The 25,969-nt window shown below is 32.8% G+C and overlaps 4 protein-coding genes across 4 annotated transcripts in view; 2 read left to right on the top strand and 2 right to left on the bottom strand.

Moving 5' to 3' along the window:
* Positions 1 to 435: 435 nt before the first annotated feature.
* LOC105135688 (pentatricopeptide repeat-containing protein At1g56690, mitochondrial-like) lies at positions 436 to 3,881 on the bottom strand. Its single transcript, XM_011040689.1, is given in 2 exon segments — positions 436 to 3,632; positions 3,635 to 3,881. Coding segments are annotated over 2 exon segments (2,097 nt in total). The 5' UTR covers positions 3,699 to 3,881; the 3' UTR covers positions 436 to 1,599.
* A 4,106-nt stretch (positions 3,882 to 7,987) lies between these two features.
* On the bottom strand, positions 7,988 to 11,045 carry LOC105135687 (GDSL-like Lipase/Acylhydrolase superfamily protein). Its single transcript, XM_011040688.1, has 5 exons — positions 10,735 to 11,045; positions 9,801 to 9,989; positions 9,136 to 9,296; positions 8,794 to 9,058; positions 7,988 to 8,444 (listed from the first exon to the last, which is right to left on the bottom strand). The coding sequence occupies exons 1-5, from the start codon at positions 10,982 to 10,984 to the stop codon at positions 8,212 to 8,214; spliced, it is 1,098 nt and encodes a 365-aa protein (XP_011038990.1). The 5' UTR covers positions 10,985 to 11,045; the 3' UTR covers positions 7,988 to 8,211.
* Positions 11,046 to 15,442: 4,397 nt separating this feature from the next.
* On the top strand, positions 15,443 to 19,200 carry UMAMIT25 (nodulin MtN21 /EamA-like transporter family protein). Its single transcript, XM_011040687.1, has 7 exons — positions 15,443 to 15,621; positions 17,668 to 17,730; positions 17,814 to 17,930; positions 18,031 to 18,280; positions 18,375 to 18,533; positions 18,685 to 18,836; positions 18,943 to 19,200. The coding sequence occupies exons 1-7, from the start codon at positions 15,443 to 15,445 to the stop codon at positions 19,124 to 19,126; spliced, it is 1,104 nt and encodes a 367-aa protein (XP_011038989.1). The 3' UTR covers positions 19,127 to 19,200.
* Positions 19,201 to 22,929: 3,729 nt separating this feature from the next.
* The window catches only part of LOC105135685 (probable LRR receptor-like serine/threonine-protein kinase At4g36180), a 12,264-nt gene continuing 9,224 nt past the window's right edge, over positions 22,930 to 25,969 (top strand). The window contains exon 1 of the mRNA XM_011040686.1: positions 22,930 to 22,936. The gene's annotated coding sequence lies outside the window, so the exon portion shown is untranslated. The remainder of the gene's footprint in view (positions 22,937 to 25,969) is intronic.

The following is a 25,969-nucleotide window of genomic DNA, read 5'->3' as shown; positions in this document are numbered from 1 at the left end:
GGACGAGAGAATTGAGAAGTTCTTCGCAATAATAAGAAGGCTTAGAGATGCTCGCATGTATTCGAGAACCTGTTTGCGAGAACAGGAGGCATGTAAGATAGCAAAGAAGGCAAAGAAAGCCCACGCACCTGTATGGACTCCAAAGTTTCAACTAGAAGATTTTGAGGAGCCAGGGTTGGAATCCACTCCCATATCTCAACCAAGTTCCTCAAAAAAGGAATGTGGAAAGGAGAAGAAAGAAGAATTAGATCTGAACCTTACCTTGTATTGACTGTGGAGGTCAAACACAGTGCATGGGATATGATATGCTTCAGAGTAGTATTTTCAAGATGCATGAAACATGTGATGCAGCAGAGTTAGAGCAGTCGTGTGTGTTGAATAAAAGGTTGCATGTATGTTCAGTTGGGTCGGCTTTAATTTTGCTTCTTTTTTTTCTTGTAATATTGTTGTTTTTACATTGATGAATCTTTCATTTTCGAGGTCATCTAGTTATTAAAAGATGGATTAGGGTTTATTTCCACTTTATAGCCATCATCTCAGATAACACTACTGATAAACAATCAAGCATCCAAGCATTGACATATTCTGTGAAATTATGTTCGCGTGCAATGCATTTCTATTATTCTGGCTCAAGTGCAAAAGTCACTTAATTATGCTATTGCAGCAAAAACCACTTCAAAGTTACAAAAAAGACATACAAAACTCACACCAGATATATGAACTCTTAATTCCCTATAAAAGTCAATCAACAATAGTTTGTATCCCAAGCACCTGAGATAAATTTTACTCCTGGATCTAGAGACAAAGTGTGTTTATTACCTGCAGAGGTGTCTGGAGATGTTGGTACATGGGATAGTGGACATGTGAAGTACTTGAAGCTCGTCACTTGAATTGGTTGGAATAATAAACATTTTATATAAAAAAAATACTTAAACCAAGTAAAACATGACACCTTTCTTAGTTAGAATGTTAATGTAAGAATTTAGCATGCTACAAAAGCTGGAAGTTTCTCCCTCAACAAGCCATACTCCAGAACTAACTGTAGAGCATCTGCTTTTCAATCCTTTGCGGTTGCTTGTCCGCACTCTATTTCTTGCAAACTTCCATTGATAAATTATTGATTTAGCTGATTGGAGGACAGTGCTTTATGTACTGAATACTGCAAATGTGAGGAAATAGGCACAGGCATTCCATCGTTCCTCCACTAGCACAAAGCCTGGGGACGTGGAGATTTGCTCTAAGCTTTGAAGGATGCAACAATGCATCAACATCCGTGACTTTGATAATTAAAGTGTAAAGCTTCTGAAATTGTTTTTCCTTCAATTTTTTCTGCTCTTCTGGAGAAAATGGTATGTATGACTACGTCTTTGGACTTCATTATGGCTTTTATGAGCTCCGGTCAGGATGTTGCTGGTTTATTCATCAGCATTCATATGAAATATAGTTGACATTAGCATCTGAATTCAGGATTGCACCATACCACATCTTTTGGCACCAAAATCTATGGACGAGCCTAAGAAATGTTGCCATCTTGATCTTGGCATCAAAAGCCACAGCCAAAGCTGCATCCGTCCAGTAATTACGTGCTTGTAATTACCATTAGTCACTGCAAGAACACAAGCCATCCTTAAAGAGATGGAATCTATTAGTATCCCTCAAAATTATTTGTCTCCCAGTTACTTGAGCTATTAATTTAATTGTTGAATGGCAATCCCCACAGACTCGAAGATTTTTCATCACTCGAATAGGCATTCCTTCTGGCACTTTCAGAAGTCCATATGCAACAGCCAATTTCTCACTGTGATCCCGTAAGCTGTGCACCTTCTCTTCTTCATCAACATCATGCATCACAAAGCTACCATCAGGACAATATCCAGCTTCCCTTAACAAAGCACCTAATTTTCCCAACTTTTTCAATATCATTTCATGCTCAGGATGGCTTGTGCTATCTCCCCCACTGAATATTTGCACTTTCTTGTCCACTTCAATCCAACTACAACCAGGCGATTTTCTCAAATTCCTCGCCCTCATTGTTTTTCTCAATTCTATAACATCTTTCCACCTAGTTTGGGACGCATAAAGGTTTGATAGAAGGATGTAAGGCCCAGCATTGTTAGGTTCAAGCTGTAGAAGTTTCTTTGCTGCAATTTCTGCCAAATCCAAATTCTTATGGGTTCTGCATGCACCTAATAAAGCACCCCAAACAATAGCATCTGCTTCCACAGGCATATTTTCAATCAAATTCATTGCCTCATTTAGCTTCCCTGCTCGGCCAAGTAGATCAACCATGCAAGCATAATGTTCAGTTTTTTGATCCACTTGATATTTAGATTTCATTGACTCAAAAATTTCAAGCCCTTCTTTAACCTCCCCAGTGTAACTACATGCTGACAGAACTCCAATAAAGGTAATTTCATCCGGTGCAATGCTTGAAGAGAACATGTCATGGAAAACTTCTAAAGCTTTCTCTCCAAAACCATGCTGCGCATAACCAGAATTAATGGAATTCCACATGACAATATCCTTTGAAGAGAACCTATCAAACACCCTTTTTCCTGTCACAAGATCACCACACTTGATATACATCGTGATCAAAACTGAAGAAACGTATATGTCTAAATCAAAGTGGGATCTTACCAACTGTGAATGAACCTGTCTACCATGATCAAGACTTGCCAAGCTACCACAAGCAGAAAGAACACTTATGACGGACGGGAAACTTGGCCTAACCCCTTCTCTTTGCATCAAACTAAATAAAGCAAGTGCTTCAAATTCAAATCCTTTTCTCTCATAAATCTTAATCATCGTGCTACATGTCCCGTCATCCTTCTCCCTCATTTGATCAAACACCAACCTCGCTTTCTCCACCTCCCCATCCAGCCCAAACCCCATAATCATCTCATTACAAGCAGCAACCGGTTTCACAGGCATTTCCTTAAAAAGCTCAGCAGCCTCATTAATCCTACCACTCCTCGTATACCCCGTCAACATCGCTGTCCATTTCACCTCATTCTTATCCGGCATCACTTCAAACAACTTCCTAGCCACATCCACCTTACTATTCATTGCGTACCCGCTGATCATAGAAGTCCAAGCAACCACATTCCTTTGAGGCATCTCATCAAAAATTTCTCTTGCTTCAATCAACCTTCCTTCTGAACACAATCCATCAATCATATTAGTGCTAGCAACAACATCCTTCACGGGCATCATATCAAAAAGTTGTCTAGCCTCATCGACACGGCCATCTTCAATCAAACCACCTAATATCACAGTCCAAGAAACAACATTCCTTTCCGGCATTCTCCAAAACAACAATTCAGCCTCCTCTATCAATCCCTCTTGCACGTAACCTCTAATCATCGCTGTCCACGAAACCACATTCCTCTCAGGCATTTTATCAAAAACTTTTCTCGCTTCAGAAATCATTCCATTCTGAACGTAACCAGAAACCAATCCATTCCATGAAATCGTATTTGTCTCAGGCATTTTATCAAACAGTTTCCGGGCTTCACGCGGCCGTTTGTTTTGAAAGTAACCGGCCATAATTGCATTCCAAGAAGTAACTGTTTTGTCTTGCAAATCATCAAATATCTTTCGAGCTATGCGTATTTGTCCAAGACGTGAAAATGGGAAATTTGAGATACTGCAGCAAAGGTTGAAGAATAAGTTCTATATGGAATCAAACGGGACAGCATCGAAGAGCAAGGAAGGGAAGTACCCAGATGGCAAAAATGGTTAGATTTTGATGGTGCCCAGATGCCAAAAACAGTGAAAGTCGATAAATTTGATGATTAAAATTGACAAAAAGCTTCGAAATAACATGGGGGTCCACAGGACGAAGTGATGGTTATGACTGCTGACAATTTCTTCCGACCCGACCCGCATGATCTTAATATCACCCAACTCTATAGGATCTGTTTTTTATTTGGTTTGATAAAGTCGAAACAGATTAGATAAAAAAAAAATCCGATCCAATTTCACTTACATCGAGTACAAATAAAAATCTCACCCGATTGCAAATGAGGTTTTGGTCTAGTAGTAGGAGGGGCGTGTTTCCTTTTAGTTTTTTAAAAGAAAAATATAATTATTATAAACCCTATTAAACTAAATTTTTCTAAATAAATTACATAAATTCTTCTCTTTGTTTTTTTCGTATACATAATAAATATTTTTACAATATTATGTTGCAATTCTTGTAAAAATCAATCTAGATTTTTAACTTAACTTTATAATTAAAGTTTAATTTATATTTATAAGTTCATATTAGTGTTTATAATTTTTTTATATAAAATACCATGTAAGTACATTATGTAAGTTTATATACATACATACATACATACATATATATATATATATATTTTGAATTACATGGTATAAAATCATTTAACAAATAATAATCACATAATCAAAATACACGCATAATTTCTAAACACAAAATATTTTGAATACTTCATTATATTAATCACTAAAAATTTGTTAATTTTTATAAATTACTTGTATATTTTACATTTCACGATATGATGTAATATTTTTAAGTAATATGAATAGATTATTTAGAAATGTGGTTGAATTGTATTTTAAAATATTTTTTTATTCAAATATATTAAAATATTATTTTTATTTCTTCATAATTATTTTTGAGATTAATATATTAAAACAATTTAAAATATAAAAAAATTAATTTTTAATTAAAAAAATTTAACTTGTTTGAAAATATAGGTTGGCTCGAGTTTCAAAATGTTTCTAAAATATTAGTTTTTAAATATAAAATAGAAAATTATTAGCTAGATAAATAAGATTATTAGGATGTGATTTTGCGAGGCTCTAAAAAAAAGATATTTTTTTTCCAGAAAAAGGTAAAGATAATGGGGTCAAGTCGGGTATGCAGACAAATGAGAAAAACCCTTGATGTGACCCGACCCAACTAGGTGCGGGTTGTGATGGTAATGAGTTGAGTGTAAAAAATCCGACTCTGCCTAACCCTTTGCCATCCCAAAGCAATTGCTTTCAGTGTGTACAGGGAGTTAGTTAAGATGATAAGTGACAGATATGTCGTGAAGTGAATTTGACGTGTGGGGCCAATTTTGATCGACCCAGCAGTTTAACTAGCCAAGTTTTACCGGGTTAGGCTGATTTTTGTAGGATCTCTTGTAAATTCTGGTCTTGACTATCAACTCGGACCGGTTAAATGGCCGAGTCACCAAAGTTTTTGTTCTCTTCTAGGTTAATGATATTGGTTTGAACTGTTTTGGTTGGATCATAATTAAAAAAAAATAACCCCAAAAAGCATGTTATGTGTCGGTGGGTGGTCTGCTTACTGCTTTTTTTTTCTTTTTCTTTTTTAATTTCTTGATTTTGGACCTTTCAATTAGCATTATGGATAATTTATTTTACTTAATTATTCATTAGACAAATTTGAAGAATGATAATTTCATAATACGAGTTTAATATGATGATTAACGAGACATTATCTTCCCTTATGTACTAGATTGAAAAATTGGATTTAATCTAAATGCATGAATGTTGATTAAAGAAAGAAATGCCAAGGGTTTCTCTTTTAAGATTTTATAGATAATTAAAAAAGGAAGAAAATATTGTTACAACGGAATCAAGTTTTTTCCTATTTGAACCGAAACGGGATTTGCCAAATCACAGTTCAGTAAGTTCTTTTAATAATTAAAAAAAAAAACAGTCTTGATATGCAAAATTGATTTATTGTTATCGTGAGTGTGTGTATATACATTAACAAACTCTAAAGCGCTTGACTGTAATACTAGATATATAGTTTATTGTATATTATTGTAATAAAATTATTAAAAAATTGTTCGGGGTGTTTAGGTTTTTATATTTTATTTTTTTACACAATAAAAATATGTTTCTATCTTAAAATCAACAAGTTTTAGAACTGTCAAGTTTTTTTTTTTTAACTTTCTATAAACTTCTAAACAAGTAAAAATACTTCTTTATCCAAGTTCAAAAAATTGTGGGGTTGTTGCACAAATGTTTTTTTTTCAATTATTTATGTATTTGGTGTTTGAAAAGACAAAAAAAAAAAGCTTTGTATTTAGGGGTATTTTTGTACTTTCACATGGTTTTCGGATAATTACTACGGTTATGGGGTGTTTTTGTATTTTTATATTAATTTTTAAATTTTTTTAATGAAAAAAATTATTGACGTATAGGCATTCATGTTGTTTAGATGGCGCGTGAGACACCATTTGATAGTTAAACTTGACCTTCTATTATTTTTGTAAATGCCCTTCCATATCCTCTTCCACATGGTATGATGCGTGTCATGTATGGTGGTTAAATTATAATTGATGGTCATCTTTTTATTTTTTTTCTCTTCTCCAGGTAAAGTGTATGATTGGTTTTTTTTTTTTTAATTTTCTATTTCATTTTTATGTTTTAATGTAGTCCTTCAATCATAATTTCTCATATATTTTGTTTTTAATTTTGATCTTTATTTTTAATTTTTTAATTTTTTTATCAGCTTTTTAGTTATTTTTTTTTTACTTTCAATTTCATCGTTTAATCAAAGTTTTTTTGTATTTTTTCTAATTTGACCCTTATTTTTTAATTTTTTGGTTTTATTAAAACTATTTTTCAATTCAATTTAACATTCCAATTGATTTTTTTATATACTCTCTATTTAATTTTTTTTTTATTTTCACTCTTATTTTTTTCAATTCTTTTGTGTAATGGATTCTTTTTACTTGTCTCATCTTTCTATATTTAATTTGTTGGAGATTCAGCTTAGTACAATCTTATCGTTTTGTATTATTATTTTTTTTAATATTATTTTGGTGATTATTTTTTATTTTTCAAGATATTATTTTAATTAATATATATTTTTTTTAGTTTTATATAAATGAAATTTATTTCTAAAAATAAAAAAATATTTATTTAAAAAAAATATTTATGATGTTTTGGCCTTACATAATATGTTTTTTAAGGTGTGAATTTATTCAGTTAATTTTATTTGTATTTATGTTTTAAGTTACAGGCTTTTTAGCTTTTTAGGAGTGAATTTATCTTTTATCAATTTAAATAAATAAGTTCAATAAATATAATTAGGTAAATATCTCATTTTGTGTAATTAAATATTTTAATCTATATTCATCTCTTAATTTCTCAATTTTTTTTTATTGTTAATGATTTTTTGTGTGTTTATTTACATAGATGATTATGAATTTATTTCATTAGATATTTACATATATTTTTTGATTTATATTTTAAATTTTTTATATAAAAAAAAAATGCATCAAAATAGCTTATACATTTGATAATTTTTGAAAAAAAACTTATAACCTGAAGCGCGGTTTAGATATTATGTGCGTGTGTGATTTTTTCATTAATGGTCTCAATTCATTAAAAATAAAATCTTGTGGAAAATGTGGGATTGTTTAATGTCTCAAGACAAAAAAAGGTACAAAAATAATAGAAACATGTTTAACAAGAAAAACAAATATGGATATAAAATAAATCTAGCTTGCGTATCTAACTTGATAATAGTTTTTAAATGATTTTTTATTATTTTAAAATAAAAGAATGAGAAGCCGGCTCTCCGATGTCAACATGGCAACTAAAGCTACATATGAGGATGATAAGTCATCATTGCTCATTTTCTTGCCATGGTAAACAATATCATGTCAAAAATTATGTTCACACCCACAAAATATATTTGCCTTGAAAAAAATATTTGTAATCACAGATTCCTTTTTGCTTATTCTCTGAACTGTGGGTGCTTCAACACCCTCTTAAACAACTTGTTTTCTTTATCTCATCTTTTTGCAAGCATCTTAATGATCCTGCATGTTTACCAAGGCTAGTGCTGCCCCATCCAATTTCTTTAAGAATTATGGCAGAAAATCAGCCAAAAGTACCACTGTTTTTCATTATTTTCAAGAATTGCTGTGTACTTCGCCAGGAGGATAGAGAGATTGCAGGAGAATTACTTGTGGTTCTTGGAGAAGATTCAAGATAGGAAATATATGAGAGAACAAAGCTAATCCTCCCGATTCCTTATTAGAAGGCCAATAGCCAGTTTTTCATGGTGGCATGTTTACAATTACAACCCTCTTTCGACAAAAGTGAAATCTTCTCTATCACAGGCTGCACCATACTTTTGTTTGGTGCTATTGTCCAAGGAAATAAAACTACAGAGAAAATAGCTTATATGGAGATACCATCCTTCTTGGATGCTGTTCAATTGCGGCAGAAGAAATCAAATGGAATGCTCGGTGAAGAGTGAGCCATTGACAGCACTTTGGAGGCTATGATCGAATTAGCTGCTTCAGTGTAATGGATTCCATCCCAACTTACATATCGGGATCCTTCGTCGCAGACCTGATAGCCAGGCTGACTGCATGTTACTCTTATATCATAGTTGTACGGAGGTCCTCCAGAACCGCAACATGCCATCAATGGACTCGAAAAACCTGCATTGCCAAATGATTGATCAGAGCAATACATTTAGTTCAAGAACCTGCATAACTATTATTTCATTATATGGAAACTCTAGTTATGATATGAAATTGCATGAACTAGCAGTTCAAGCATTTGATCGAGCAAGTAAACTATGGATCAATATATGCCTGCAATGTATCTTTTATAGATCAGCAAGCAAACGGTAAGGAGTTTTGGAATCCGAATACATGAGGAATAATATATGCGTGCTTCATGTCTCTTGTTGTTTCACAGTCAGCATAATATAAAAAAAACATACAGAATGTTCTTAAAAAAAGAGAGAAAAAATTCAACGCGATGCAATTAGAAGGTTTTTCTTACCATATTTGGAGGAGTTGGCAATGAGATCGTATTTGATTGAGTAGATATCTACATAGACTATAGTTGCTCCGGACAATTGAGACCCCATCCTTTCACATAATCTACGCAGTCCTTCATTGAACAATCCTGCTGCCCTGTTGTAATCTGAAATACATCCAATTGGATCTAGATCCTTCTTCTGAACTAGCGAAAGCTTTTGAGGGAGACAGCCTAGTGGTCCAGTGTTATGTATCCAAAATTTTCTGCCTCCTTGATTGTACAAAACCTATTCAATATATTCTTAGTCAAGAAACCAATACATGGGGGTGTAGTTACCAAGCTTTCTCAGATTTCTAAACTCACCTTCACAGCATTTCCAATCTCTAAAATGACGGAGGGAATCCTTTTGGTTACTTGTGCATAAGACAGTTTTTTGGAGAATGAATCAGCAATGTCATTTTGACCAATGTCAATAATGTAAAGCGCATTTCGGAGCCCTTCATCGGTGATGAAATTTCCAAAACCTAAAGGCCAATTAAATAGTGTAAGTTGCCGATTCCCTGAACACTTCATAAGCTGGAAATACATTATCTTCCATCATGATTTCATTATTACTAAAGTATCTTCGAGGTCGATATGAGCACATCAAAGGCTAGGCCTTATGCTTCTGGAAGCCTAATAACAACCATTTATATATTGATCATAGGAATCTGTAAGCTTCATGATTAGGCACGATAAAAATTCCAGGAATGACGAACCACAGACATCAGATCATACATAAAAAAGTTATTGGCAATTCAATCTTGCCGCCCATCAATTAAAATTGAAGGTCCAAAGCCAGGACTCACACAATCATTTGATCTCATTGCCTACAATGTTGAATCCCCAGTTCACCACAACCATGAAATCCCCATTAATTTCAAATGTCAAAACTATATCATATCTTGACTTTGGTAGTCATCAAAAGCTATTGAAAGCAGAAAACTAACATATAATTCTTTGACTAGTAGGAGAAAATTAAACAATACCAGCAGTGACAAGTTCAAGAGTGCGAGCTTTGAAATGAAGGAACTGCATTAGTTGAATGTTCAACGAGAAGGGTACATATTTAGGGAGAGTAGAAGACCCGACAACTGCAAAGTTGGCACCATTTGTGAACCCGGACCCCCCCAGTGAGTCCAGGTATGGGCTTAGAAAGCTAGCATTCAAGCTTTGACCTGCATTAAAAGAATAAAATACAATAAAGCTTAACACTTTGGTACATGCACCTGTTAACCTGTCAGAATGGGCAAATGGGCACTGGGAATTAGATCATTTTATGCTCTACTGATGTGCAAGTGAGATTTGAATCTTGAGACAATACTAGGTCGCTTTACCAATGTGCTTGCAAAGACAACTGTGTTATGGCTAATTAAGCTATGGTCACTCACTATACTAGGCTTTTAGAGCTTAAGCGTACATTAATTCCATATTGATTCAGGTACAAGACTTGATCTAATCATATGCTGCCATACATTATTTGTTCACATTTCACAGTCTGCGATAAGTTCATGCTATTCACATTGATTTGTTAAAAGTGAAAGGTAAATAAGACTGTAAAAGATACCAGCCAAAATAGCTGAATTCAAGGGCAAATCCAGCCAAAAAGTATAATTTCAAGACAGGTACATGCATTTCTGGGGCATTATAGTACCGTGACAACTAACATCAAGACAGGTACATGCATTTCTGGGGCATAGTACTGTGACAACTAACGAACAGAGAAATTTGTGGATGACATCAACTAGAGACAGGGAAAATTAAATCTTTGGACCCCACTTAATCAAATCAAATCTAATAACAACAGCACTACACATGATCAAAATCACGACTTGACCCCATGATCAAGGAAGGCAATTTGATATTCATACTTTGATCAATAAAAAGAAGAAGAAAGAAAAGTGGGGGGTGTGAGGCACTTACAAAGGAAGTCAATCAGGAGCCTTCCATCAGATAATCTACCAGTTGATCTATGAAAGAATGTACGGCCATTAGGGAGATTGACAGGGAAGCCAAGTCCAGCAACGAGTCCTCCAGTGTCAGAGTTGGAGTCTCCAAAGTTGAAGATAATTGGTGGATTCTTGCATTGAGAAGCAACTGAAGTGAAAAACAATGGAAGAAGAAGAAGAAAGTGTGAGAGAGGTAGAGGGAGAAGCGGACAGTGAGAGATCATAGCTAGTGAAGTAAGAAAGTAGCCCAAAGTGAAACGAAAGCGGTCTTTTAAACTCTTTGGATTCTTTACTATTTAAAGGGGGGAGATTGAGGTCACCTTTTGTTTTGTGTTGATTCTTTCTGTAATGCAAAACTATTCTTTAGTCCCTATATCTTAAAAAATACAGTATAGTCCTCAATGTTTGATAACTCTATAGATTAATCCTTTGACTCTTTGTTGACCATAACTCTATAGATTAATCCTTTGACTCTTCTTTGACTCTTTGTTGACAATCTTATTAAAATACCTTGGGTTTTCTCTAAGCCCTTATCATGTTCTTTTTCTCTGAGAACTTCGATTGTCAAAGGATGCCTTGAAATTTAGGAAAAAACCAACGAACTTTCTGATAAAACAAGGTCACGGGTCGATCAAAAGTGAGAGCTTAGTTATAGGCTATCAAGTATGAAGGACTAACTTGTAATTACGATTAACAAGGGATTGAATGGTAATTTGCTCGACAAAATGCTATCCTTATCACGATCTTATGTTCTCTCACTATGTTTTGTTTTATTACGAAAACAAAGATCGAAAATTTGAAACCATAAAAGTAGAGAAGTAGTAACATATTTTACGCAAAGTAAATTGAGAAATAACACCACAAAGCTTAAAAACACTAAAATTAATTAAAATTCAAAAATAACAGTAAAAATAACTAAAAATTCAAAAAAATATCTTTAAGCTTATTACAAGTACATCATTGATTGATTATGCATCTAACTTATCCTTTAATAAAATTGAACCTTGATACTTTCTAATAAAATTTAAATATGATTTAACAATTATATTAAAAATTATAAATTTTTTTGTTAGAACACCTTGTTCTTATACTTCGTTTTATTTATCTAATCTATAAATCCATCTACAAAATATTTTGTGTGCCAATATTAAATATGTGATTCCAAACTAAATAGACATCAATTGCTATCCTTTTAGTATAGTACATTTTCACATATGATTTAAAAGTTCAAAATCTAGTAACAATATAAAATAATGGCCAATTGTTCAATTTAGTCCTTTTTTTAGTTTTTTTTTCTAATAAAATCTGAATAGAGTGTTGGGGATTACTAAATATATAGCAGCTCGGCTCAACATGTTGTATATTATTTGTTTTGGCTTGGTCTAACCTGACTTCCATATCTCACGGTTTTTGTTTCTGACAGCCCATAGATCCCAAAACACGTATAACATATTGATAACCAGTACTACTAATAAGGTTAGCTATTATTCCCTATTAATTGATGTAAAATATTATAAATCATCCCTTTTAAGAAGTTTGACGATTTCATTGGCATAACCGGATAGCCAATAAAATTGATTGATATCAAATATAACAGCTCGGTCTAATATACTATATATATTATTTATTTTGGTTCAGCCAAACTCAATTTTCACACCTCAATTTTGTTTTTAGCATACTACAAGCACTTTAAAAAGGATTTTTTTATGAACAAATTTTCGGGCATGAGCTTTTAAAATCAATGTAAGCGCATGCACCTTCAATGATTTTATATCGCCATGCACCCACAAATATTTCTATATGGGCTTCAAGGCTTTGGAGTGAAACTATGTGGAAAAGTTTTAAATTAAACACGGAGATAGGAGGAGGGCCTAGAGATTGTAGCCCACAAGAAAAATGAATTTCTCATATACCAATGGGTGCTTGTAAGTCCCTTCAATTAGATAATGAGATACTTATTTTTTTTTTTATATGAATTTCTTCCATGACTGTTGTGAATCTATCATCACATTTTAAATCCACACCCAGTGTGTGAGGAGAGCTAAGCAGCAGTTACCAAGTCCTTGAGCCCCTGGCCCAAAATCACCGATTTCCTTGATGTTCTTCTTCCAATATCAATCAAACGTGAAAAAAGTTTTAGCCATATCATGAGCAAATGGATTTTAATGCACACATATCCAGAAATCCATACACCGACTTGGATTTTTAAAGTGTTTTTAAAGATGTATTTTTACGTGTTGATGTATAGATTTCTTTTAAATATTTTCTTAAGATTAAAATTAAAAAAAAGAGAGTAAATTTGTATACCATGCTAGTGAAGTTGTGAAAAAACTTCAGAAATAATGTGAGTTTTTTTATGACCACGTTCTAACCGTTCTGGGTTAGTGGAGTGATGATTTAAATGTAAACTTTTGTATATATGGCCTGGATTGTTCTTGAAAAACAACTTCACTGTATGAACATGAGAAATTTTGATTAGAAGGATATAATATAGTATGAAAAGAGAAAAACAAAATTAAGTTGCAGGGATTGCGTATCTAGGTATAACTTGTGTATGTGTTGGCTAGAAATTGTATAGTCTGACCTAACATGCTCTAGCTATGAATATTGCTCCTGTTTTTTTGTGGCTAGAACTTGTGTGACATATAATTTTTTTTTTTTTATGTTCGAATTAGTATCTTAATTATCTTTATATGGTGAAAGATGAGATCTAATTTTGACAAGTGACTAGATGTTGAAGGTTTTTTCATGTAGAAGGAGACTCATCATCAATGAAGAAATTAGTATGCTGTTGTAGGCTAAAATGACGACCATGTTGGTTACTGTATCATGCTATGCTATATGGTTGTGCCATACGCACAATTTATAGAAATATTGATGATGGACTCATGGATATAGAAAATACTGTTCATTTTTTATTTATGGGTAATTATATATCACATTTTAGGTTGTTATATATGAATGATGCAATGAGGACTACAAATTTCTCAATTATCATTAATTTATTCATAAATTATAAAAAAAGGGACTCTCTTGGCTTCTAAGTTATGAAGATCTCAAATACAATGAGCTAGAAATGTGTTTTTTTATATATATATATATATAGTTTTTTTACTATTGCAACTCAATTTAGTTTTATTTATAATTTTCATTATGTATAGAGTTTTGATTTGATCATTGTATGGCTTGAAGTCATGTTAATATTAACTAGAAATTAATTGAGTTTATGTTCTTGAATAACAATTGCTCCTAGCCACACCATGAGCTACCAATGTTTTTTTTATATATAGTTTTTTTAATATTGCAACTCAATTTAGTTTTATTTATGATTTTCATTATGTATAGAATTTTGATTTTATCATTGTATATTCACTAATTTATTTTTAATTAAAGCAAATTTGAATTCTAATAATTTTAGGTTTTTCATGTAATTTAATGGATATCCCCTTTATCTTCTAAGACCCTTTAAACATTATGATGAACCAAAGAAATTTTTTAGAGTAATTTTTTAGATCTTATAACTTATAAGACAAGGACAGGGGTTTAACAAGATACAAGACCAGAGTCTTGTGTTGATAAATTCAATTTTTTAACCAAAATAATTTTTTAAAATAACTAAAATAACATTGATTTAAAAAAAACTAGTTTAGTACAAAATTCAATATAAGTTATACCTCAAATTAGCAAATTACCAAAAACATGATAGAATTTGATAACTATACTTCATGTCTACTAGGAAGGGGATCGGAGTAGCCATTGATATAGGCTTACCTATGCTTAACCAAATATTCTTTGATTGATGAGTTGTAATTACAATCTTAGGGTGTATATGAAAACATTTTATCAGTTAATTTTTGATGCTTATTGAAAAAAACAATAGACAATTACAAGTAGAAAAGATAAATTTTAGATGAAAATATTTATTTTATAGGTCACAAATTTTATTTTTTCTTATTATGTCCGTTTCTTTCTTCTTCTTCTTTTTTTTTTTTTTTAAAAAATGAGCTTAACGTCAATTACGTATATAAAATCGATTATATAATATTCAATTACAAGTAGAAAAGATAAATTTTAGATGAAAATATTTATTTTATAGGTCATAAATTTTATTTTTTCTTGTTATTATGACCGTTTTTTTTTTTTAATGAGCTTAACGTCAATTAAGTATATAAACTCGATTATATAATATAAAAGTTGTCATCCTCCATAATCTCTAGGCAATGCTAATTACTGCTAAATTTTTTCCGATGTTCCGATGTTCCTACATTCCGACCCACAAAGGGGGCAGTCGGTCCCACTTGTTGTTATGCTAAAACGGCAAAGAATGCAAAATGCAATTTGGCTGCCAAAATTGAGCTGGCAAATGGCTCCAGCGCAAGACAAAACTGGAAGCCGTTATAGTTCATGCAAAAGCACAAGTGTTGCAAGAAAATCCTGAACCGTTTCTCTCTTTTTCTCATGCTCTAAGATATTTCCCCTCTCCTTATTTATTTTCTTTCACTTTCTGTTGAGATTTAACTCTCTGTACTCCAAATCTTTTGTGCTCTAGCTAGCTCTATTCTTGCATTCTCTTATATCATCGCTTCCCTGACAACCCCCCTCCCCCCCCTCTCCCTTTCTATATAAAGCACCACTAGCTAGCTAGCTTAGTAGCATTCTTGAAGGGAGTCAAGAAACTTGCAATGGATATGGCAGATGTTTTGCCATTCTTGGCTATGGCTATAGTCCAGTTTGGCTATGCAGGCATGAATATTACATCAAAGCTTGCAATGGATTCAGGCATGAAACCACTTGTTCTTGTTGGTTATAGGCAAATCTTTGCCACCATTGCAATGGTCCCCTTTGCTTATTTCTTTGAGTGGTAAGTTTTTTTAAGCTTTTTTGTTTGTTTTAACTGGTTTTTCGTGGCATTATTTCTTTTTCTTTGAACTTGGTAAGTGGGGCTGGTGTTTTGGAGGAGCGCATCTTTTGCCAATCAAATTTAGAGGACTCTCGAAATTTCTAATCTTGCATGCTATATAGAAAATTAAGCCATTACATTCCTCGATCAGTTGTTTTTTCTTTTCCCAAAAGTATGGAATTGAAGATTATATATACAGTAATTTATTTATTGTCAGTACAAATTATACAAATAAAAATCATGCTGCTGAAAAAATTTATGTTGGATTTGGAATGTTGGTATCTATGCTACTGGTACACAGGCCATGGCTTACGCATGGCTGCCGCTTGTCTATTTCTGCCATAAGGCGCCAACTACCTTTTGCCTGCCTTCACAAATGACCTTATAAATGAAAGGAGCAAGCTTCAGCTTCTTCTTTCTTTAATCATCTAAAGGTCTAACAGAGACACTATAAAGCAGCAGCTTTGCATTTAATTGCATGATCTCATGCATATACTTAGCTGCCAGTGTTCACAGTATTAATTAAGTGCTTTAGGACAGCCTAGCTATATTAAGGCTGCATGTAATTCCATTGGCTCATTCGTGGCCAATCAAATTTCAAAATTAACTCTCGAAAAAATAAAAATAAAAAATCTTGATGCAAGCAAACACATTCTTTTGAGTAGATGTTGAAATTTTCTAGTGCAGAAAAAGAAAATCAGGTGCCTATTAATTAATTTATTTTATTGATCATATCCCAATTTACTTTATTGATCATGTACCTCAATAAAAATGAAGCATTTTTATTAAATTGAAATTGCTATTAAGGAAAAAGTGTTGCGACTCTTGTCAAAGCTACGAGCTTTAGATTATTTGCATCTTATTTTTTAGTATCCATTATCGAACAATTTCCAAAGCACATGGACTGGCCGTCAATTAAGTTTTAATTCAGGACATCAACTTGGCTTAATGCTTTCTCTTGAATTGGATGGGTTAATCTAGATAATTTTTTTTTAAAAAATAAATATTTAAATTCAGGACATCAACTTGGCTTAATGCTTCCCTCATGAATTGGATGAGTTAATATAGATAATTTTTTTTTCAGAAATAATATAGGGTCAATCTAAATAATTTTTTTTAGAAAAAAATATTTAAAAATAATATATATATATATATATATATATATATATTTTAAAAAAATCAGGTTGTTCACTTACAACTAGGCTATTAACTATGAATTACATCAGTTAATCTAGATTAATTTTTTTTTAAAATAATTTAAAAACAATATATATATATATATTGGAAAAAAAATCAGGTTTTTTCACATATAAATGGGCTATTAACTATGAATTGGATGGGTTAATCTAGATTAATCTTCTTTTTTTTTTTAAAAAAATCCAGAAATAATATATATTTTTTTGAAAAAAAATTAAATTTTTTCACTTACAACGAGGTTATTAATCATGAATTGGATGGATTGATCTAGATTAATCCTCTTTTTTTAAAAAACAAAAAAATCTAGAAACAATATCAAAATATATATATATATATGGAAAAAAATCAAGTTTTTTTTCACTTAAAGCTAGGCTATTAACTATTAACTTGAGTTCATCCCAGTTGTTCCACTTCCTAGCTCCACCTTTCTCAATTCTTTAATTTTATCATCAATCTCTCTGGTATTAATGATAATCAATAAGTTAATTATGATAGGGCGCACTTTCTTGCTATTCTTATCTCGCAGTCAAAACAGTAGAACCCACCAATTGAGGCTGGCATGCAGAAATATTGAACTATCATGCTACTATTGTTGCTTGATGGAAAATCTTTGCTATGATGACCCCCTTTGCTTATTTCTTTTGAACTGTAAGTTCTTGATCAATGAAGCACGTGAAATGATTTATTGTTAAAAGAAATAAGCAAAGGGATCATTGCAAAGGTGGTCAAGTAACCTAACTTTATGAAGCTAATTATAATTAGTTTTAAACAGTTAGAAATTATTTAATTTGTCTTTTTTTTTTGGTGCAGGAGAACTAGACCCAAGATCACCATGTCTTTGCTGCTTCAGATTTTCATATGTTCTCTTACAGGGTGAGTAATTACTGCTCTCTGATAGTTCTATCTGCCAATAACATGTATTCCTGGAAATACATCTAATTTTCTAAGACATGCAGTGTAACTGGAAACCAGGTTTTTTACTTTATTGGGCTAGAAAATTCCACCCCCACAATTGGATGTGCATTGACCAACATACTCCCTGCAGTGACTTTCATTCTTGCAGTTCTTTTCAGGTACTGGGGTAGTCTCATTTTTCTGTATTTTTCTTGCAAATTAGACCACATTCGGTATGTTTCTTCTTTTGTTAATGTTTTTTTCTTCAATATTTTGCAGACAGGAATCAGTGGGAATAAAGAAGGCATCAGGGCAAGCAAAGCTTTTAGGGACAATAGTATGTGTAGGAGGAGCCATGTTGTTGTCATTCTACCATGGTCACATGATCAATATAGGTGAGTCAAGTATTCATTGGAACTATGCAGATAGTACCGGAAATAGCACCACCAACAAGAAATCGAACTTCGTCCTGGGATCCTTATGTATAATTGCTAGTGCTATTTCTTGGGCAATATGGTTCACCGTCCAAGTAAGAAATCTTAGCTTCTCGAAAGTTTTCAGATTGGTCTGGTCATGCCACTTCATGGTTTAAAAAGAGTTTAATTTCTTGATGATTTGCGCAGGCGAAAGTGAGCTTGAAGTTTCCAGCTCCTTACACATGCACCTTATTGATGTGTTTCATGGGCAGCATTGAATGTGTAGTAATCGGCATCGGTGCCAATCACAAAGTATCCGAGTGGTCATTGCGATCTCCTGGCAGGCTTATTGCAGCTCTGTATGCGGTATGTTCCCTTACAAGTTAACATAGGATTAATCAACTTGGCTAAGGAATTATGCCAACTTATTTTGGCTTTAAATTCTCATGCTTTTGAGCCAATTCTTGTACTTCTATGCCTGTTTAAATTATGGTATCTTTTTCCTTCACAATTTCAGGGAATCGTGTGTTCCGCACTAGCGTTTTCCCTCACTTCATGGAGTATTCAAAGAAAAGGAGCACTCTACGTCTCAGTCTTCAGTCCCTTGTTGCTTGTTATAGTAGCTGTTTTGAGTTGGGCATTGCTTCATGAGAAGATATATGTCGGAACGTATGCACATGCTTAACTCCACTTATTTTACACATATCATTGTTCTTGTGTGCTTAATCTTTTGTAGCAACAAGGAAGGACTAATTGATATGTGATTGATTTTTAGTGCTGTAGGGTCGATCTTGATCGTCGCTGGGCTCTACGCGGTTCTCTGGGGGAAGGATAAGGAATTGAAGGAGGAGATCGAAGAGACGAAGGTGATGAAGCTAGGCAATAAAGAGTGGAATAACCATGACCTTGAATTACAATTACATGCAATTTCAAATGGCAATAGAAATGCTGCAAGTTGAAGGATGGGATTCATGGGAACATAAGGGTAAAAAATCTGTTCGGTTTTATGTATTGAATGAGCTATCAATTACCATGTTTCTCCTGTGTATGAAGAGGCCTAAATTGACGTGATTAATGGATCGTTTGTTCCTCGATTGGTCCCTCTTCAAAATATTCGTTAACAGAAAACCGTAGATTCTCTGTCACTGTCACATCAACAACTATCACCAAGGGCCTTTTGAGCTGTACAAATGAGCTTCCCAATTACTTGCTTGTTTAACAAAAACTAAACACCAGCAGCTCTGAGATTTGATTAATCGATCAGAGTCTTGGAGGACTAGGAGCACATCCTTGTTACTGAAGCTGTTCATTAGCATGGTGTCAGTAATAAGTTCAACATCACCTTAAAAAATAAAAGTATGGCATAAATTGAACTTCACATGGAGAATGAATAAAACATTGCATCGCCAAATTTGTTGTTGACTTAAAATTAGCCAACCATATTCACTCGGGATTTGCATTTCAATATAGCCTTGAACCAAGTGCAGAGCTGTGAATGTGCGTGTTTTAAAGAGTTGGGAGAGCCTCTGATGGGAACCGGGCTGGAGAAGGCAGCAGCAGAGTCAGTGGAACAGCCCTTGCAGGAAAGGAAAAGGAGAAGAAAAATCCATGTTTAAGGGGCTTAATACGTGGCAGAAACAACCTTGAAGTCATCAACTCAACAACTAGCCAGAAGTGTATTGAACACGTTACAGGACTTTTTAAGACTATCCTTCTCTTAAGTGTCCATCAGTCTCCTCCGTGTTATTGTTGAGAAGTAAAGATACTGTGAGATTCCATCAGTCTCCCTTGCGTTAATTTTGAGAAGCAGTGCTATTGTGAGAGCCTGTCTAAGCGAGTGTTATTTTGTACACCTTCCGTACGTTAGCCTGAGAGTCGATAACACTTAGAAAAATACCAACACAGTGAGATGGAGGCTTATCTCCCTCCAGTGGATATAGGCTTAGAGATTGCCATACCACAGTAAGTTTGCTGCACAACGATATGATTAATGTCAATTTTTTCTCCAATTTAGTTTCCAATTTAATTAATTGGACTCTAAACTTTTTTATTTTGATCATTTACTTGTAAATTTAGCTAATTATATTTTTAATTTGAATTTTCTTCAACAAATTATACTTGTTTTTATATATACCAGGAAATTACTGCCGCTGACACCACGTTTTAAAGCAAAATTTCTAGACTAAAAATGTATATATAAACGAAGTTGATAGATTTTTTTCTTGTATTTTATCTTAAGTTCATCGAGTTATGAGTTTGTTAAAAAATAATATAGATTATATTTTAAAATTTTATTTAAAAATTTAATATTTTAGGTTAAAATGATTTTTTGGACTTGGTGTTAGAGCCTTAATAATAAAGTGATCACAAGTTCGAATTTTATTATTTTTATTTATTTAATAAAAATTAAATATAAAGTAAAATGAATTTGTGTAAGTTTGAAATTTAAAAAACTTTTATTGGAGAGAATATATTAAATAATAATATAAATCATATTCTAAAAACTCACCTAAAAACTTAAAATTTTAAATTAAAATAATTTCTTGATAAAATTAACTCGAGTTTTTTTACCAGATTTGATATTCTTTTCTCTCTCTTAAACTTAGAATGGCACACAGCAAGTCAAGCATCATCATTCACTTTAAGGTTTTGTTTATTTTTATATTTTAAAAATATTTTTAGATATTTTTAAATCATTTTAATATGACAATATCAAACATAATTTTTTAAAAATAAAAAATATTATTTTAATATATTTTAAATAAAAACATATTAAAAAATAACTGCAACCATTCTTTTAAATATATTCGAAATTATCTTGACAACAGTGCTGCATGAGTGCTGTATAGAAGAGAGAGAGTCGTACAGTAATTTTGCTATTATTGACAATTTCTCCATGTTATACACACACACACACACACTTTGCTGTAGTTTTCTATTCATTTTCACACCCCAGTTGTAGTTGCCACAGTACTGCTTTTCCATTTAGCTGGTTTCCATTCACGCACACTGATAGTGCATAAAAGCATGGCATTCAGTCCTTCTCACAACCAGGTAAGTTGCCTAATTACTAGTAAATGATATGATCAAATCAGTTTCCTTAAGGAATTAATCACCTTGAAATTACTGCTTGCTGGTGTTTAATAATCAAAATTGATGATCAGAAGGTGGCCTCCAAATAACTTAAACTGACTCCCACTCAGTAAGGTCTACGCAAATTGTTCAGTGAAGAGGTTACATGCCAACAAAACTAATTTCAATTAAAAAAAGCCTTCGCCACTCTTTTAAGAATTGCAAATTAAATCAGCTTCAAATGGTTCTGTCCTGTCCTACTTTCTTTCTGGAGTTTCCAAGTGACTTACATTCTAAACTGAAATGATGATCTTGACGAGACCACCAGTTTCCATAAGGAAATCACCAGGAAATTACTGCCACGTTAAAATCCCACAAATCAAAACATCAGCGTGCACCACATTTCATGCTTTAACTCAATTTCTCCGGTAGTGCTGTAAGGGGTACCCATAAAACTAAAAAAAATTATAAAATTTGGAATTTTATTGACTGATAACTATAGGTCACATGCTGCAAAAATAACTTGGATATTTTTCCCAAGCTGATTAAGCAATAAAATAAAATAAAAAGTTAATTGGTAATTAAAACTATTTTATTGACTGATTCAACAAGTCAATGGACCATTTACTCATTCCATGGGGTTTGTAGTATTCATTAAGAAAAAAAAAACATTAATCGGTAAAAAACTACAAATTAGTCTCTAATCTAATTTTGTTGATATTTGAATTCTTAACATATTTTTTGTTCTAAAACATATTGATTTCACATGTTAGTCAATTTAATTTTTATATATTTTATTTTGAAATATTTTTTTTAATTGTTTTTAATTTGATTTTTATATTAACTTTGATGCTTATTTTTTATTTTTTATTTTTTAATTGAAATTTTTTATTTATGATATCTGGTTCATATTTTGTATTGTTATTTATTTTATTTGAAATAATTTATGAAATAATATTTTTTTTAATTTCATCATTCTTCAACTTTTTATCTATCATATTTGGTTTCTATTTTTTTAAATAAACTTGAAAAAAATTTAAAAATTATTTTTGAGCTTATTTTTTAAGACATAGTCAAAACAATGGAAACTATTTCTTAACTTATTTTTTATTAAATTATCAAATATTCAAAAATAATTTATTTTTTAAAGATTTATTTTCTATAAAAACTAATTTTTCTTAAAAAAATTTCTTTCTAGTAAACAAATGGGATGAGTTTTATACAAATTGTTTAGTGAAGTCTTAAATTGTACAAAAGCAGTCGCTTTCTTATCTTCCACATATCAATTGATGCCAATAAAATAAAATAATATAACCTTAAAGTCTTGTTTTTTTTAGTGAAAATTGTACATAACTTGTATTATCATACAACTCTAAAAGAAAATGTTTTGAAATATTTTCAAATGAGGCATGGTGATGGGTTTTTTGCTACCGGAAAAACCAAAACCAAATCATTAATTGTTCAATTTTACTCGGAGTCAAAGTCACTTCCATTCACAGTTGAGAAAAAAAAATCAATTTATCAATGCATGAAGAGAGCTAAAGAGTTGTATAAATAGGACCTCTTTTGTTACCCAAAATGCATATGACAAACAACACTTAATATTCTACGTAGTGCTTCATAGAATCATCTAAGATGACGATGGAAAAAATGTGGGTTTGGATGCTGCTAACATTATTCACTTTGGTTGGAGATTGGTACGGTCGTTGTGACGGGTGTTTAGAGGAAGAGAGGATTGGTCTCTTGGAGATCAAATCTTCCATCGACCCGTATAGCTTTTACTTGGGAGATTGGATGGACAGTAAAGAGGATACGTGAGTGGGCTAGGACCAAGTGTGATAACACTACAAGGCGAGTGATTGAACTCACTCTGTGGGGTGTATGGGTTTAGAGCTTGGGGGGTTGGGTTTCTCAACGCTTCTTTGCTTCTTCCTTTTAAAGAATTGCAAAGTCTTGATCTGAGCCATAATGGAACAGGTGGTTGCCATGAGAATCAAGGTCGGTTCAATGCTTATGTTGTTATAATCATATTATTGAGTGAAATATTATACGTACTGAGATTAGATTGATAAAATGGCTGGTGTTTAGTGTTAATTATTTTACTTTGAGATTTCTCTTGCAAGCAGGCTTCGAAGTCCTATCATCAAAACTGAGGAAGCTGAATGTCCTTGACCGAAGTCATTATGAATTTAATGATGACAGCATTTTACCATGTTTGACTGGGCTTTCATCTCTCAACTCTTTGGATCTAGGATACAATTATATGTCGACACGATCAGGCAACATTTAAATTATCTAGTTTTGAACCTTTTTCTTTTCTCCTTTTTGTATAACCTTTTTTATGTGTTTATTTGTTTTCGATATACTTTTGAGAATCATCTTGCCGGTTTTGAAGTCTTGTCATTAAGATTGAAGAAATTGGAGAACCAGAACCTTGACCTAAGTTGGAATCATTACAATGATAGCATTTTTTTCATCTCTAACTAGGCTTTCATCTCTCAAGTCTTTGAATCTATCAGACAATGAGTTGACAGGATCAGCTGTCTTTTATGGTAACTGCTAAATTATCTAGATTTGAATTTTTTCATCACTTTCTCTTAGGCTAGTAATTTAAGCGGGACATCTATAAGTCAAGGTTAATCACAGTTTAGTTGCCTAAATTCCTAATTAATCATGTTGAAACCTTTTATTAAGCATATTAATATTTTTTTAAATTAGTATGAATATAAATTAATATGAATGTTTGAGTTAGCTTGCATCACCTCAAATATTAAACATATTAATATTGTACCATGTATCTTTGTATAATATATTTTATTGTTTTCTTACTTCACAGTGCCTTTCCTCAATTTGACCACCTTGAAGAATTGTATCTAGATCCCACTACTCTCCCAATAAACTTTCTCCATAATATTATACCGTTGCCTGCTCTTAAAATTTTGTCTGCTAGTGAATGTGACCTCCATGGTACTCAAGGTAAATTAACAACTCTCTACCTGCCTATAATTACATGATCAATGAAAGATGCTTTCATCATTATTTTAATTATTTCGAGATAAATTGTGCAGGTTGGTGTGAATTGAAAATTTTGGAGCAATTAGAACTCTCCAGAAATAATCTAGAGGGTTCACTCCCAAATTGTTTGGATGGATTGAAGAATATAAAGCAGCTAGATCTCTCGGGAAATAATCTGAAGGGTTTACTCCCAGATTGTTTGGGAAACTTGTCATCTCTTCAAATACTTATGTTTCCGGAAACCAATTTACTGGAAATATTGCCTCTGTTCTTTTTACCAACCTCATATCCCTTGAGTTCTTATCACTATCAAATAACCACTTTCAAGTCCCACTTTCATTCAAGGCCTCCAGTAACCACTCAAAACTCAAGTTCTTCATGTGTGACAACATCACTCTAGTAGAAGACCAAGCTGGCTTTCGGAATTTCATTCCAAAGTTCCAACTCATGTCTTTCAGCTTGTCATATAGTACATCTAAATTACTCAATACAGATGTTCCCACCTTTCTCTATAGCCAATATGACTTGAGAAACCTTGATCTCTCCAACAACAACTTCAGTAGAATGTTCCCATCATGGTTACTTGAGAACAACACAAGCTTGGAAGCATTACATTTGAGGCAGAACTCCTTTGTTGGTCCTCTGGAATTGCCAAACCATCCTAATCCGAATATGATTATCATAGATATATCAAACAACAACATACATGGTCAAGTTCCAAGAAATATGTGTTTGGTATTACCAAATTTGTCAATCTTAAGGATGGCTTTGAATGGACTGACAGGTAGCATTCCTTCTTGTTTTGGAAACATGAGCATTCTAGCACTTTTAGATTTATCTGACAATCGATTGTCTAAAGTAAAACTAGAGCAGTTGAAGAGATCATGGTATGTGGGGCTATCAAACAGCAATTTGGGTGGACATATATCTCCTTCAATTTTCAACTCATCTTTACTCAGATATCTCTACCTAGATGGCAACAAATTTACGGTGCATGTATTAGATTTCAACCTACCAATGGGATATATTTAGCTGCACTGCATATCAGCAACAATCAGTTTTCAGGCATTCTTCCAACATGGATGGGCAATTTCTCAAATCTCAAAGCAATTGATTTGTCCAGAAATCATTTTTATGATCCGCTTCCAAGAGATTTCTGCAAGCTTGACTACCTTGAATATTTGGACTTGTCTAAGAACAATTTGTCTGGCTCTCTATCATCTTGCTTCAACCCACCATCAATAAAACATGTCCATCTATCCAAAAATCAACGGAGCGGTCCATTAACAAAGGCATTTTATAACAGCTCTTCCATGGTGACAGTGGATATCGCAGACAACAACTTGATGGGTCCAATTTCAAATTGGATTGGCAATCTTTCGACATTGAGTTTTCTTTTTCTGAAAGCTAATTTTTTTGCTGGTGAGCTTCCTACTCAGTTATGCTTGTTACAACATTTACGCATCTTGGATGTTTCACGAAATCAGCTCTCTGGTCCTCTACCTCGTTGTCTGGGAAATTTTTCTTTGAAGGAAAATCTAGAGAAAGCGGGGGATACTGGTCACGAATCCTATGCGATCATGATCCTAAAGCAGATGTCAAATGAAACCGGTTTACTAGTAGGGAGGATCTGTTGGGAATACCGACCGGTGATGTACTAATATTTGCTTATAGGAGGGCCAAGCACACTGACACAATATTTAACGTGGTTCGGC

This window comes from Populus euphratica, unplaced genomic scaffold (assembly GCF_000495115.2).
Source record: "Populus euphratica unplaced genomic scaffold, PopEup_1.0 scaffold271.1, whole genome shotgun sequence".
Classification (NCBI taxonomy): domain Eukaryota; kingdom Viridiplantae; phylum Streptophyta; class Magnoliopsida; order Malpighiales; family Salicaceae; genus Populus; species Populus euphratica.
This window is presented reverse-complemented; position numbering and strand designations above follow the sequence as displayed.

Coding starts and splice junctions, on each gene's coding strand:
- LOC105135687 (XM_011040688.1), bottom strand. CDS start 10,984: ATGATCTCTCACTGTCCGCTTCTCCCTCTACCTCTCTCACACTTTCTT. Junction 9,990..10,734: donor GCTCCTGATTGACTTCCTTT/GTAAGTGCCTCA, acceptor CTTTTAATGCAG/GTCAAAGCTTGAATGCTAGC. Junction 9,059..9,135: donor AGATTGGAAATGCTGTGAAG/GTGAGTTTAGAA, acceptor TATATTGAATAG/GTTTTGTACAATCAAGGAGG.
- UMAMIT25 (XM_011040687.1), top strand. CDS start 15,443: ATGGATATGGCAGATGTTTTGCCATTCTTGGCTATGGCTATAGTCCAG. Junction 15,622..17,667: donor TTTGCTTATTTCTTTGAGTG/GTAAGTTTTTTT, acceptor TTTTTGGTGCAG/GAGAACTAGACCCAAGATCA. Junction 18,837..18,942: donor GAGAAGATATATGTCGGAAC/GTATGCACATGC, acceptor ATTGATTTTTAG/TGCTGTAGGGTCGATCTTGA.